General features: G+C 35.0%; 1 protein-coding gene across 1 annotated transcript; it reads right to left on the bottom strand.

The window, feature by feature from the left end:
- Nucleotides 1-14,509: 14,509 nt before the first annotated feature.
- LOC131804497 (zinc finger BED domain-containing protein 4-like) lies at nucleotides 14,510-16,360 on the bottom strand. The gene is made up of 2 exons (XM_059127463.1): nucleotides 16,073-16,360; nucleotides 14,510-16,018 (listed from the first exon to the last, which is right to left on the bottom strand). Exons 1-2 carry the CDS (start codon nucleotides 16,174-16,176, stop codon nucleotides 15,280-15,282), a joined length of 843 nt encoding a protein of 280 aa, XP_058983446.1. The 5' UTR covers nucleotides 16,177-16,360; the 3' UTR covers nucleotides 14,510-15,279.
- Between the last annotated feature and the right edge of the window lie 250 nt (nucleotides 16,361-16,610).

Below are 16,610 nucleotides of genomic sequence, written 5' to 3'. Positions count from 1 at the left end.
GCAATATCGGTCCACTCCTTTTGGTACCATTTCCAACTAAAGTTTAAATTAAAAAAAAAATCTCAAAGAAAAAGAAAGGATCATTCGATTTTGTTTGAAATCTGCAAATCATAAGTAGGGACAATATTTGAAGAGTCCGATTATTTTCAAATTTCGCATATCCCAATAATGGGATAAAGGGTCAAAATTTTTTTAATACCCATAACACACATAAAATGCAAAATGTGTATTCGATTCTTTTCAAACTTGCCACATCTCAAAATTTTTTTTATGTGATGTAAATATCGGACCATTCCTTCTGACAACTCCCCCATAAAGGGTCAAAGTTTTGAATAATCCTTACTCTAACAAAACATAAAAGTAGAGTCCGATTGTCTCGAAATTGCGCATATCCAAATATTTGCACCAAATTTTTATCTTGAATGGTACCTCACCTATTATGGGTCAAAAGGTTGAATATCTCTAACCCATTAAAAATGCAAAATGAGTATCCGATACATATCCTTGGGACATTTCACCAACACAATATGTGGTGTGAAGATTGGGTAGGTCGGATCATTCCTTCTAGTACTTCCCCCACAAAAGGTCAACATTTGTTTCTACGTTTTCAATAATTTTAAATCTCATTAAATGTGAAAAAGCCCCCGACAGTACATTGAGTACATTTTGCCACCAGTAATTACAAAATTGCTTCCTAACACCTTATTTAACTAAGACATGTCATCAAAATTAAGTCCTTACCAAATGCCCACCAATATCCAAAAAATAAAAATTAAAACCAGTAAAAAAAGTCTTAAAGTAGGTCGGGACCGACTTTATGATACCCTACACCACTTTGCATATTTAGTAGAGCTTCAATTAAAAGTTTTTGTGGGATAATTAAATCATACAAGCTATGATAATAATTATAATTAAAGTTCAAAGGACTAAATTTGCCGAAGAATTTGTATCTTTTCAATTGGGGCTTGTATTGCCCATTTGGTGCACAATTAACTTTAAATCGGATAAAGATATATATGGGAGCTATATCCAAATCTGAACCGATCTCTATAAAATTTGGCATAGATATTTCTGAGCTGTATTTGATATATGTCCCTGAATATCGTTACTACGGAGTCCATATTACTGTGGGAAGAACAATACGGAGTCCATATAACAAATCGGAAGAACAATATATATGGGAGATATTATAGCTATATCTAAACCGATCTTCACGAAATTTGACATACTAGCTGCTAGACTAACTTCGGTCGTAAGAGCCAAATTCCAACCCATTTGGTCTGATATTAGACGTTTGGTGTACAATAAAAGGCAAATCGGACGGAGTTATATATGGTAGCTATATCCAAATCTGTCCCGATCTCGATAAAATTTCGCAAAGTTATTTCTGAGCTGTATTTGATATATTTCCCCAAATGTTTTTGTTACAGTGAGCATAATACGGCTGCGGAAGACAAAAATAAAAAAATCGGTTGAACAAATTTGGCATACTTTTTTTCAGGCCTAATTTGATTGTATGTGCAAAATTCCAAACTATTTGGGCTGATATATCTAATCTAGGAGCTATATCTAAATTTTGACCGATTATCTCCAATTTCAATAGGGTTCGTCCTTGGGCCAAACAAATGACTTGTGCAAAATTTCATCTCAATGGAATAATAAATGCGACCTGCATTTTGTTTACAAAAATACATGGACAGACGGCCGGACGGACGGCAGACATGCATAAATCGACTCAAAATGTGATTCTATGCTGATCACCAAAAGGAACTATGGGTCTATCTCGTTAATTTCTCCATGTTACAAACAAGAGCACAAAGACATAATACCCTAACCACTATGTGGTGTAGGGTATAAAAACGTAGCTCCATTTTGGAGCATTAGAGTTGATTCGGGATGTGCTTTCCACATTTTTCATTTTTTGTTTGCGGGAATCAGCGTTTTTCTGATTGCAAGTTGAGCAAACCATACAACTAGCCTCAGCTACGATTTGTATCTGCTTCGGCAATCACTTCGTATTTTAACATTTCTTTTTTTCTTTTTTTTTTGTCGCACGAAGATTTCACCCAGCGACCTTAAATCTGGTGGTCACTGTGCCGTCGTTATCCATTACTGGGTAAATAATTTCACCTGGTCTTTTTTTATACCCTCCACCATACTATGGAGGGTATATTAATTTTGTCATTCCGTTTGTAACTCCTCGAAATACTCATGTCAGACCCAACAAAGTATATATATTCTTGATCAGTGTAAAATTCTAAGACGATTTAGCCCTGTCCGTCTGTCTGTCTGTCTGTTGTAATCACGCTATCTTTCGAACAAATTGAGATAGAAGGCTAAAATTTTGCACACATGTATATTTTGCCAGTAGGCAGGTTAAGTTCGTGAATGGCCCAAGTTATCATATAGCCCCCATATAACGGTACCTCCCGATATTCGGTATTTTGATGATTTTAGCGACATTATTCACCGGAATTGTTTCAAATTTGGCATTTGAAGTTCGTAGTGGATACTACAGCCTAAGACAGAAAATAATCTGTGTAGGTCCACTTCTTCGTATAGCCTCTATATGACGGTACACTCTGATATTCGGTATTTTTGATGATTTTAGCGACATTATTTAACGGAATCGTTCCAAATTTGGTATTTGATTTTGGTATAGATACTGCAGCATAAAACAGAAAATGGACCATGTAGGTCCACGTCTTCGTATAGCCCCCATATACCATACCCCCCGATATTCGGTATTTTGATGATTTTAGCGACATTATTTAACGGAATCGTTTCAAAGTTAGCATTTGAAGTTCGTAATAGATGCTGCAGCATAAAACAGAAAATGGGTTATGTAGGTCCACGTCTTCGTATAGCCCCCATATACCATACCCCCCGATATTCAGTATTTTGATGATTTTAGCGACATTATTTACCGGAATCGTTTCAAAGTTGGCATTTGAAGTTCGTAATAGATGCTGCAGCATAAAACAGAAAATTGGCCATGTAGGTTCACGTCTTCGTATAGGCCCCATATAACGGTACCTCCCTATATTCGATATTTTGATGATTTTAGCGACATTATTTACCGGGATTGTTTCAAATTTCGCATGTGAAGTTCGTAATGGATACTTCAGCCCATGTCAGAAAATTGTCTGTGCAGGTCCTCGTCTTCGGTACCCCCTATATTCGGTGTTTTGTGATTTTAGCTACATTATAAACAGATTTTTCTTCAAGTTTCGCATTTAAATATTGTAATAACTTATCACAAAAGTTGCCTATGCAGGTCCACGTCGTCGTATAGGCATTCGGTATTTTTAAGATTTTAACAGAATTTTTAACGGATTTTATTTATTTATTTATTTATTTATTTTTTTTTTTTTGGAAATTGTCAAATTTGTACCAAATGGTGGAGGGTATTAAAAGTTCGGCCCGGCCGAACTTACAGCTTTTTTACTTGTTTATGAATACTATTACTATTTTTACTATTTTTAAGCTTACTGGTAAGTAGAGGACATGTACTTATCATTATTTTTCCTGAGTAGTCATTAAAATTTATGCCGAAAGTGGTACATATGAGACCCAAATTATTGCTATAAGAACAGATAAGAAATAAATGGGACGTAAAAATATATATTTTATGGGCACATAACATATTTTTTTTAACATGGCTAGTAATTGTTTTACAAGGTTTTAATAATATTTTCATAGTATCAGATATTATATTAAAATCTAATTTTTATTGAAGGTGCTTTATTAAATGCTCCTAGTCGGCTTTTGAGAAACAAACTTGCCCTACAAAACGTAATCTCACACAAGAACGCCATTTAAAGCTCCTCTTCTCCGTCTCCCAAAGATTTCCAAAGACGTTTAGATTTTTAAATTCCAACAGAAAATATATGTGTCAGTGTATGTGTGTGTGTGCTTAAAGTCAATAGGGTACGCTGGGATGGTGTTGTTGTTGTTGTTGAATTTTCACAGAATTCCATACAGGTGATGGTGTTGTCCTTTGCTGAGGGAAAGCACAACAACAGCAACAACACAAAAACGCAAAAAAAAAAATGACAACAGCAACACAAACACTTACGCTGTCACATATTGTTGGCTTGTTTGTTTTGCTTTGTGGCAACAGTTATTAATTTTTGCCATGGCTACATTTCTGGTCATTAGTATTTCAAGATGGTTTTACAGCCCAAGTGGGGGTGTTGCAGGGGGCGAAGTGGAGGGCCGTTGGTAATTGTGTGGAAAAGTGATGTATAAGCTTGGTATGTTTTGCCTCTTCTTCTTTTACTTTTTTGCTCTGTTTTCACCTGCAAACGGCAAATATGCTTTTGTGGTTCCCGTTGTTGGTGTTTTTTTTCCATTTCATTATATAATAGCATTGACATTAAATGTAGGTCGTTACAAAACAATTTCAATGAAATACTTAACAAGTCATTGTTTGGGGAAAAAATAAAATATATATGAAATAATTAATAATGATTATGACAAAGTTATTTTAAAAATTTAAGTGGATTACGGGGTTTGAGTTGGTGGTCGGTGTAAAGGAAGGAGGGACGTAGGTGAGCTAATTCTATATAGAATTAAAGACGATGTAAAAATGATGGAGATACAGAGATATTTTTTTCTAAATCTCTTTATTCCACAGTATTTGAATTTCGCTACAGAATATCCTTTCTGACTTCGGTAGAGTCCGAAGAAGCACATGTTTGTTCACCTGGTGGCCATAAATATCAGAAAGTTTCAGAGAAAAAAATATATCGAATTTATTTTCTCACTATTCATTATTAATGCACCTATTACCAAAAGTCCCACATTTATTTCCTAAAAATTAATAAATAAATAGTTCCCACCCCACAATTATTCCCCCGTCCCACATTAACCCACCTACACACAGCATCCCTAATGTACGGGTTAAGCACTTAATTTAGAACAATAAACCAAGTCGTTCCCCTAAGTACTATGTTCATCGCCAATGCCATGTAATTTATGTTGCGAAACGAGAATAAAATTTATTTTCCCAGCAATAAACTCCAAGCAATGAAATAAAACAGTCGCTATAAGATAAAAAAATGCACATTTGTATTTGGAAAGGGAAGAATGTGAAGGAAGCTAGAAATGCCTGAGGACATGTGTATATAGTTAGTTTTTATGTCTTGCTACCTCTTGCATAAATATGGGATGGTTTTTATTTTACTAAGGGTTTACTTCGTAGCATTTTAGTCTTAGACCCATACTAATGAAGTTCATACCGTCAAAAAGTCGCATTACCAAGTAATGAGATTTTAACGAATTGTTTGGCAACAGTAAAGGTTGAGATAAATTTCATTGAATGAAAGCAAAATGTGGAAGTAGCACCAAATTCTAGAATAACTTTAGGTTTATGCGAATTGGTCACATTTGGCACGAAACGGCCAATGAAACCGTCACAGGCTGCCTGAATGTTGCTCTGCGGTATTTTGGCCCATTCCATATTGGTGCACAATAAAATGCATATCGGGCGATGTTATATATGGGAGCTATATCCATATCTGTCCCGATATCGATAAAATTTAGCAAAGTTATTTCTGAGCAATATTTGATATTATTACGGCTGCGGAAGACAAAAATAAAAAAATCCGTTGAACAATATATATGGGAGCTATAGCTATATCTGATCCGATTTCGATCAAATTTGAAACCGTCACACGCTGCCCGAATGTTGCTCTGCGGTATTTTGGCCCATTCCCGGCGAAGCGCTTGCTTGAGGCGATAGACACTTTGGTATTTTTTAGTGCCAACCTTGCTCTCTAAAATACTCCAGACACAAAAGTCCAACGGATTGGTATCTGGAAATTTTGGTGGCCATTGTGCGTTGGAAATGAAGAGAGCCGCGAACTGCGAGCTGAGTGCGATGGTGCAGAGTCCTGTTGGAAGGTCCAAGGTCTGCTGCCAAAATGTTTGCGTGGCTTTATATAATTTAAAGCGGCAAAATATGCCTCTTTGACCATATGTCTCTTTGGACGAAATTCGTTTCAGATGACTTGTAGTCAACCTTGTGCCGTCAATCCGCCCGTTGGGCTGGTAGGTATGCCCTATAACTCACGAAGAGATTATCCGATTTCGTCCAAATTTGGTACATCATAATATTTCAATAGTCGAGTTGGAGAGGGGCAAATTCGGCCTACTATTGTTGGTACATCCATTAAATGTACCTTAATAATAGAACGCAAAGGGAGTTCCGAATTTGGTTTAGTCTTTAAGATTCTTAATATCTGTCTCAGATGGGGTAAGAAAATTATCGAAATTAAATTATCAATAAATAGTAAAAAAATTGAATAAAGGGAGAGATAAAAAAATCTGCAACAAAGTCATACGTCATAATTTTTACATTTTTTTTTTAATTTTATTGAATGAAGACAAAAAATGCCGAAAATATCATGACATTTTAGAATAAGGTTGGATTTGTTCGAATTGGTCATATTTGGCACGAATTATGGCATTCTAACGGCCAATGAAACCCTCACACGCTGCCCGAATGTTGCTCTGCGTTATTTTGGCCCATTCTTGACGAAACGCTTGTTTGAGGTGATCGACACTTTGGTATTTTTTAGTGCCAACCTTGCTTTCCAAAAGACTCCAGATACCATAGTCCAACGGAATGGTATCCGGAGATTTTGTTGGTCAATGAAGGTCATTTTGTAACCATTCTTGGGTGGCGCGTGCTGAGTGCGATGGTGCTGAGTTTTGTTGGAATGTCCAAGGTCTGCGGCCAAAATGATTGCGTGCCCAAGGCTTTAATACACCCTCAAGAATATTTTCGCGATAATATTCGGTATTTATTCTGATGTCACGGTCGATTAATACGAGCGGAGAGCGACCATCGGCTGTTAAGGCGGCCCACACCATCACCATGACCGGCGCATGAGTTCTGGTGGCCTACAGAAGATGCACATTTTCAGCTGACCTCTTTGGCAAGTAAACACGACCATTTTGTTTGTTTACAAACTGCTGAACAAATAATGTTTTCTCATCGGAGAAAATACGGCAATTCACCACTTTCGGCCAGCGAAGCAACTCTTTAGCTCTTTTGAGTGTGTTTTCTTTCTGTTGCGGTGTAAGTTCTTGCACTTTGTTTTTTTCAAAACTTTGACCCTTTCTTAAGGAATGGACCGATCTCAACCGTCTTTATAACATATCCTGAGTTGAAAGAAATATTCAGATGTGGCAAGTCTAAATGGAATCGGATGTTAATTTCGCGCTTATGGATATAAAAAATGTCAATCTTTGGTGGAAGTGGTACCAGAAGGAGTGGGCCGACATATCCCGTCTTAATACCTTGGGTTCATAAAAATATTGGGATGTGTAAAACATTAAGACAAACGGAATCTTACATCATATTTTGTAAGAGTTTGACCCTTTGTGGGGGGACACTTGATGGTGTGGACCGATATATATATATATATATCGGTCCACACCATTAAGTACCGATGTATTCCACATTAACACCAGACCTTGTGTTAATATAAATATTAGGATATGTGATAATTTAAAGACAATCGGACTCTTACGTCACATTTTAAAAGAGTTGTAATAAATCAAAATGTTGACCCATAGTGGGGGAGGTACTGGATGGAGTGGACCGATATTGTGCATTATCGCACATGTCCTAGCTTTGACTCAAATTTTAGTATTTGCAAAGTTGGAGCATTATCGGATCATCCTTTCCCTTTTTGTGCAAAAAAAAAATTTTTTTTTTTAAATTTCTACCTTTTGTGGGGGACGTACCCTAAGGAGTGGACCGATGTATTCCATCTTAACACCATATCTTGGGTTAATAAAAATTCTGAGGTGTGTGAAGTTTGAAGACAATCGGACACTTACTTCACATTTAATAAGACTTGTAATTATTCAAAATTTTGACCCTTTGTGGGGGAGGTACTTGATGGAGTAGACCGATATTGTTCATCTTCGCACTTGACCTAGCACTGACGCTAATATTAGGATTTGCAAAGTTGGAGTAAAATCGGATTATCGTTTCTCCTTCTGTGCAAAAAATATTTATTCTTGAAAATTTGGACCTTTTGTGCTGGAGGTACTAGAAGGAGTGCCCATCTCCGAACTGGATCTAAGTTTGACAAAAATATTACGATGTACCAAGTTTGTACCAAATCGGATACTCCCTTCGAGAGTTATCGTGCGTACCAGCCAGACAGACGAAGGGACGGACATCGCTAGATCGACCCCAAATGTCATGAAACGGATTTGGTCCAAAGAGACCTAACGTTATTTCGACTAGGAACGTTTTGACCGTATCAAATGATATATACCCTCTGTAGTCATATGCCTGAGGGTATAAAAATTAATTTTCCACAGACCTTAGATCCAATGTGTACATGTATGTGATATGTCTGTCCAATTCTTCTGGTACCTTTCCCACACGAAAACTTATAAAAAGCGGAAATATTCCCGAGTTTTCCTCAAACTTCGCACATAGATATGTTATTGCTAATCAAGTATCTAATTTAAAGTTGGAAAATAATGGCATGTATTTATAAATTGTCAAATGCTGAGGTTATATATCTGCCGTAACATCTAGCATGTTTCACAATTTTAATTATTATATAGATCTATATATCCTTTGCTACTCTCTTCGCAGAACACATTAATTCGTTCATTATTCATACTTTCTTCCCAAATTAGATGGAAGTGTTTTTCATTTTCACAAATTCTTACTTCTTTATTTTCGGGTGCAATTTACATACTTTAATGCCAGAAAAGTGAATATAGAGGCAAACAACATAGATTTGTAATTTACAATTTCAATATTTGAGAAGGGTCCATTCCCTTTGGGAACACAACAAGGAATACCCAAATATGAAAGAACCAAATAAATACTGAAAATATTACCAACATTTACTATTTGCGTATATTTTGTTCGATATGACTTTATCCTATTAAAAACAATATTTGTATTTATTTTACACATAAAAATCAAAAGATTATCCCAAGATTATATTTACACTACGTTAAATGTGTAAACGAAAGGACGGACGAACGAACGAAGGAAAAAAATAAATTACTGATTTAACAGTCTATCCGAAACACACACACACACTCGGACACACACACGCTCACTTGCTCACCCAAATTATCTCTGAGGTTAAGCATTTTCAATTTCCACTTGTTAAATATTTATTTTAGCCGAGGGTTTTGTGTGTGGAAACACCAAAATTAACCATAAACTAGGAGGACGCAAGCAACAATAACAACAACAACATGAGAGGCATTAAAAATCGGCTAGACAGTTAGAAGTATTCAGCCATTTGTTGAAAGTTCCACACACAGGTCATTCTCCATACTGCGTTCAATGTGAGTGGTGTTTTTCTTTTTTTTTTTTTGGAAATGTGGCATTTTCTAGGAAGCCATAGCTTAGCCATTCATGAGATTTGTGAAATTCTGTTATTTGTTTTTGTTAATTTCCAGATTTTTGTGGAAATAGGCAAATTACTTTGAAGCTGTGTTCCCATTTAACAAAGCATGATGCTCCTGCAGACAGTCTTAAATAAACTTTTCTTTTCTTTCGTTGTTTGGGAAATAGCCCTGGAGAATTTTCTATGAAATTTGAAATACGATATATTTTTTGTTGTTTATTTGTGAGTCATAGAGTGTTGATCCCTAAACAAGTTAGATTTAAGTGATAATAAAAGTGCCAGTATTACTGTCGAAAAGTTTTTGACCTGGAATTTTCTGCAACTAATTGTTGGATAAAGTTACGTGTGCCATGACACTTTTTCTATCGAAAAAGTGTAATAAATTTGATAAATATTTACTAATTTGATTACCACATGGAAGTTATAAAAAATTAAAACAATTTCCATTTTTAATAAAATGAAATATGTCAAACTAAAGATAATTTCACGTTAGCCTATTTAATTATGAAATTTCGAAAAGTCCTGAAAATTGGTGATTGTTTTATGTGAATCGATGATAGTATTTCGTGGACTTCTTTTACCTTTTATGCTCTATAATTAAAGCTCACAACTAAAAACATCTGTTAAATAAGTAATTGGAACATAAATTAGTCATGGCCACTACATATCTATACTACTAAGTCCAATAATTCAAGAAAACAATTTTCAGTTGTCTGTGTCGAGTCTCAAGACTATGGCAGAACTATTTCGAAGGAAAGTCATAAAATTTAGTAGAGATTTTATACCTTAAAATTTCCGAACAAATGACCATACACCACATAGTGGTATGGATATTATGTCTGTGCGCATTTGTTTGTAACGTGGAGAAGGAAACGAGATAGACCCATAGTTATTTTTGTGGATCTTCATAGAATCACTTTCTAAGTCGACTTATGCATGCCAGTCCCTCTGTCTATCCATATATCCATGTATTTTTGTGAACAAAGTACAGGTCTCATTAATTATCCGATTGAGAAAAAAATTTCAAAAAAAAAAAAAAAAAAAATTGTTTTGCCCAGGGAGGAACCCTATTAAAATTGGTAAGAATCTGTTCAAATTTAGACAAAGCTCCCATATATATCTTCTACCGATTCCGGGTTAATTGTGCACCAAATGGTTAATATAAGTTCAAATAACCTGAATTTTGGAACATCTGGCAGAATTTAGCCTAGAAGCAAGAACATCAAATTTAGTGAAAATCGATTCAGATATAGCTATAACTCCCATATATATGTTTCATCCGATTTGGTATTTGAGTCCCTCATTTTTGTAATACGAACCCCACAAGCATGATATTTGATACCAGATATCAGATACAGCATAAAAATATCTCTGTCATATTTATCAAGATCGGTTCAGATTTGAATAAAGCTCCCATATATATCTTCAACAGATTTCGGATTAATTGTGCACCTTATGGTCAATATTCAGTCTAGAAGCAATTAAGTCAAATTTGGTGAAAAATCGGTTTCGATTTGATCTTTAAGACCCTCAAATTCGTAATATGCACTCCACAACAATGAACTTTGGTACCAGGCATCTCGTAGAGCTCGGGAATACCTTTGCCAAATTTTATCGAAATCGGTTCAGATTTGGATATAGTTCGCATATATATATTTATACGATTTCATTCTTATATGTATTTATCCGATTTTTCGCACCAAATGGTAATATCACCCAAAATGGAGTGAATTTTGGATCTTCCTACGGAATTTAGCCTGGAAGCAAGTTCTTCAAATTTGGGGAAAAAATTATTCTTATATAGAAATAGCTCCAATTTTGTGTGGAAGTCCCTCACATGCGTAACATGCACTCCAAAACAAAGATATAAAATATACCTCGAAAACACCTCTGCCAAATGTTGTCAAGATTTTTATATATCGGTTCAAATTTGCACTAGCTTCGATATACACCTTCATCTGATTTTACGGCCAAAACGTGCCTCATCGAAATAACGGTTTTAGACTCTATGTCTCTTTAGATCGTCAGATGGACCGTCTGTCTGTTTGGCTGGCGCACGAAGGGAATATTCAGTTTGGTCCAAACTTGGTATATCAAAATATTATTATTAATATTAGATCGTATTCGGAGATGAGATATATCGGTCCACTCCTTCTGGTACCTCCCCACAAAAGGTCGAAACAAAAATTATTTTGAAAGTTTAATCGATTTTGCTCCAACTTTGCACATCTTAATATTTGCATCAGTGTTAGGTCAGGTGCGAAAATGGACAAGATTGCTTCACCCCATCAAGTACCTCCCCCACATAGGGTCAATATTTTGAATAATTATAACTCTTATAAAATGTGATGTAAGAGTCCGATTGTCTTCAAACTACACGCATCTCAATGTTTTATTAATACAAGGTCTGTTATGAAGATGGAATATATCGGTCCACTCTTTCTGCTTCCACCCTCACAAAGTGTCAAAGTTTTGAATAATCAAAAGGATTATAAAATCCGAAATAAACATCCGGTTATCTTAATATTTCACACATCCCATTATTCCTACTGACGTAAGATCTGCTGTGAAGATGGGATATATCGCTCCACTCCTTCTGGTACCTCCCCCACAAAAGGGTCAAAATCTTGAATATCCATAAAGGTCATAAAACGCGAAATTAAAATCCGATTCCATCCAGACTTAGCACACCTTAATATTTCTATCCACACAATATCTGTTAGGTAGTATAGATCGGACCATTCCCTTTGCTACATCCCCCACAAAGGGTTAAAGTTTTGAATAACCAAAACTATTATAAAATTCGAAATAAACACCCGCTTGTCTTTATATTTCACACATCCCATTACTTCTACTAACGCAAGATCTGCTGTGAAGAATATCCATGAAGCTTGAATATCCAGATTTTGAAAAACAAACGCTCAAAGAAAGCGAAATAAATATCCAATATTTTTAACTGTATTAGATAAAGTATGAAAATGGAAAACTTCGGTCAATAAAAATTATCACATATTTCATATAAAGGCGGGGAAGTAGTCGATATAGTACAAACCTGGCACGCCACAATATTTATATCATATTTTTTTAGGTCCGATACAAAATGGACTTTATTGGCAATTCCTTCGAAATCGACTTCATAGAGGGTCAACAATTTGAATAATCATAACAGAAGTCAACATATATTTAAATAATCGAACATTGGCTGAGGGTATACATCTGTCAGCAAAACTTGTTTGTTCACGAAATTTTGCTAAAATCATAAAAACTAAAAATTAAATTTCTTTGCCGTTGGGCTTTGAGAAAATATTTTATTCATTTCGCAATCGACATTTTGAAGTGCCACATTTTCCACAAAAAAATGTAATTTAACTTAGAACATTATGTATTCTCAGTTCCGCTAGTAGTGTTTTTCTTATTTTGCATTCTTTTCTTCGACCTTTTAGCTCGTGAATACATTTCATATTCATCTTCCCATAATGATTAAAACCTCACATTCAAGTATAAAATTTAATTTAAATCTGAATATTCTATTTTCCAATCTCCCTCATATTTCTCGGCAAATATTAACGGAAGCTATCACAAATTGTATTTTTTGTTTTGCTCTCTTTAAAAAAAACCCATCAATTTACATAATTTTGTATAAATTAAAGCTATTTCCAATTCGCCTGTTACCTTCGGGCAATACATTTAATTGTATTTCTAATGAATTGGAATATTGTCTATGACGCCCGTTTCAATACAACATCATAAATCATAATTCTTCTTACTCCTATGGCGGGGGGAGCACATATTGGTTTTTGGCTTGATGATGAAATTGCTGTTTTTTGTTGTTATTTTCTTATTTTATTTTTGGTTTTGGTTTTGATTTTGTTTTTGATTGGTTTAATTATTTTACCACGTTGGGTGTTCAGATTTCTTTCAATTCCATGTTTGTTGCCCTTGATATGACATTTCTATGCCACCGAAATGATAAAGTCGAAAACGTGAATGAAAAAAATGCCAATGACATACGTAAAATAATATATATATGTAGCTATATAACACACACACAAAATCCTCGGAATGTAAATCGATTTCTTTTTCTTTTTGTCTGAAACACCTGTCAATACGATTCGTCATCTTACACAATTTTCTTGTAACTGGAGGTTAAAAATATGCACATTTACTCGTGTGCGTAGCTCCGGGATTTAAATCTTTCTTGACACAATTCACAAACACTCAGCGTTTCGCAACAGAAAGCGCTCTCAGGATATCTTTAAATTCATTTTCGTTTCTTTGGTTTTTGGCATTTTAAAATCCGCACTCAAACTCACATTTACAGATGAAGGAATACAGGTATTTTGCCTGCTCCCACCGGAGGGCGAAGCCGATGTGAAATTCTCGGCGGCGGCGGCTAAGCATAAAAAAGTCGGCGGCGGCTAAAAGTCGACTGCAGCCGAAAGAAAATCGGCGGCGGCGGCTAAAGCAATATACGGCCGGCGGCGGCTAAAAGTCGGCTACAGACGACGACTTTAACGTGAACAAATAATTTCGGTTGTTTTAATAACTGTCAATTCATTTAATTTAAAATAAAAATGAAAATATAAGTTTATATGCACATTTGTTGCTTATAGCACATTAAAAATTAATAAAAATACTTCAATTTGATAAAAATGGTTCGACGACTGCCTTGTTATCGTGAACAAACAATTGTTTCTTTACTGTTGCCGGATGCAGGCTGCTTCTCTTTGCATTTACACAATTCCCGGCATATGAAAATGCTTGCTCTGAAGATGCTGATGTGGCTGGAATTCCAAAGCACATATTTGCTACAGTAGCAACATTTGGAAAGATCTATAAAAATTAAATGGTCAAAACGTAACCTGCTTAAAACAAGTTTAAGATGTGAATCTTTAACGTACTTGTTTGTTCTGTCGCCACCAATCTAGAGGCTCAACCGCCTCGACTTTCATTTCCAAATATTTTCTTATTTCTAACTCTACGTTATTTTGTACATTAGAAGGCGATGGTCCCATAAATTCCAACATTCTTTGACGACTAGCTGATATTTTTTGCAAGTAAAATATACGTCAGTTTTTACCTTTACATTTATTAAAACATAATACCTGTTTTTTTGCATTTGGTTCAGTGCTCGTTGATGGCTCATTTAATAATGTGTCATCGATTTCCTTTAATTTTTCAATTTCTTCCATAATCAAGTTCTCCTTGGAAATTGGAGACAGAACATCATGCACAAGTTCCAAGGAGTTTGGCGATTGTTTGGGTATCTGTAGTATATATTTATCTAAAACAGGCCAGTTTTTTTGGCATGGGTCCATAAGCGCAGCTACAACATACATTCTATATACTTTGAATCGCTTCGTAAAGTTTTGCACAGCGAAATTGCATAAATTGATTTTTAGTTCAAAAGACGCTTTTTCTTCTTCTTTCTTCAATGAGGACATAATGGATTCCTGAAAATCAATACACGAAGATATCGTCGGATAATCTTGGCCTTGAAGGTGTTTTGTGGCGTCCTCAAAAATGTTTAAAAACGTGCCAAATTCCGTTATAATTTGCTTTTCCATTGTCCCAATCACTAACAGTTCCTTTTTAGCTTTAACTAATGCTACATTTATAGTGGATATATTATTCGTATAGCTTTGAATCATTGCAAGCAGAGAGTTCCAACGTGTTGCAACGGAATTTTTCAAAGAGGTGTGGTGCTTGACGTTTAAAGTTGCTTCATATTGTTCAGTAAAATAGTCATCTCCATGTGGAAATTGTTCGCAACTATCCAAACTCTCCAAAATTATTTCAACCTCTGTAAATATTTTTACTAAATCGTTTTGTTCCTCCATATTTTGAATATTTGATATTTCTTCATAGCTATACATTAAGCTGCCATAAATTTTTTTTTTAATTTTGATATTATGTTATTAATATTTTCAAATGACTTGTTGTTTAGTATATCTTCCACCAAAAATCTGTGTAAAACATGAGCCATACAACCATATCTTGGTATATTTTTAATTTTTAAAGCTGAAACGATGTTGCTTCCACCATCAGTAACAGCACATATGTTTTTTTCCAACAGATTAAATTCACATAAAGCTTCTTCAATTTTTTCTACAACTGCTAGTCCAGTGTGAGGTCGTGGAAAGATCTCTGTCTTGAGCGTTACAATTTGCATTTGAAAATTTTGGCAGAAATGCACTTTTATGTTTATGTAAGACAAGTGCTTATGTTTATCTGACCACATATCCAATACAAGTGTAACATTTTTGGGCGACTCTTTAAGGCTTGTTTTTACGTGGTCCAAATATATGTCATAAACATCGTTTAAAGCCGTCGTAGCTATTGTCCTATCTGTGGGGAATATAGCCTTTGGGTTTAAGAAAGATACCAATTTCTTAAATCCTGGCCTTTCAACAATTTTAAACGGTTGCAAATCCCAACAGCACATTTCGGCGACCCGGCGAGCATTTTGTTGTTTGTTGTTACAACTTGTTGAGGATTTCAATGCATTTTGTGTCATTGTTGAACTTTTCAGGTTATTTAAAGATTTCACGTCCAAGTTATGTACAGCTCGTAGATGGTTCATATAATTTGTGGTTGATGTTGATTTTCCAAAACTAAAATCATAAACAATTACACACATGCGAATGGAAAAAATTAGAAATTCTTACCTTTTTAAATTGGTCTTTTCATCCAAACACAATTTGCAAAATTTATATTTTTGAAGTATATGCCTCTTTTTAAAATAGAGATCACCAAAATATTTCCAACACATTGATATACCACCTTCATTTACAACAACCTTTGCCAAATTTTTAAATTCATTTTTCTTTTTAAAAAGATCTTCATATTGAGATACATCTGCATATGGAGAAATATTGATTTCAGTATCAACAGATTCGTCTGAATCGGATTCTGATTTAGTCAAAACAGTTTGACCCTTTCGGTTAGCGGAAAAATAATTTTTAATATTCCTTTGGCACATTTTGCATTCGTTTCTTTGAACAAGCAAAAACACAACGAATCTTTGGCAAACAATATGGTTGCCACTCCATCAAAATTCGTAAGTTACAAAAGGTTGCCAAAGGTTTTGTGATAAAAAAAAAACAAATCTACAAAGACATAATACCCTTATTACTATGTGGTGTAGTGTATAATTAATATAAATAGCCTACACGTTTTTGCCTCTCGAAGACGAGTGCACAATGT

The sequence above is a fragment of the Musca domestica genome, unplaced genomic scaffold (assembly GCF_030504385.1).
Source record: "Musca domestica strain aabys unplaced genomic scaffold, Musca_domestica.polishedcontigs.V.1.1 45, whole genome shotgun sequence".
Taxonomy (NCBI): domain Eukaryota; kingdom Metazoa; phylum Arthropoda; class Insecta; order Diptera; family Muscidae; genus Musca; species Musca domestica.
This window is presented reverse-complemented; position numbering and strand designations above follow the sequence as displayed.

Bases quoted from the DNA above. Each gene is read 5' to 3' on its own strand.
- LOC131804497 (XM_059127463.1), bottom strand. From the start codon at position 16,176: ATGTGTTGGAAATATTTTGGTGATCTCTATTTTAAAAAGAGGCATATA. The intron at 16,019-16,072 runs GTAAGAATTTCT...TTATGATTTTAG, and splicing joins GAAAAGACCAATTTAAAAAG to TTTTGGAAAATCAACATCAA.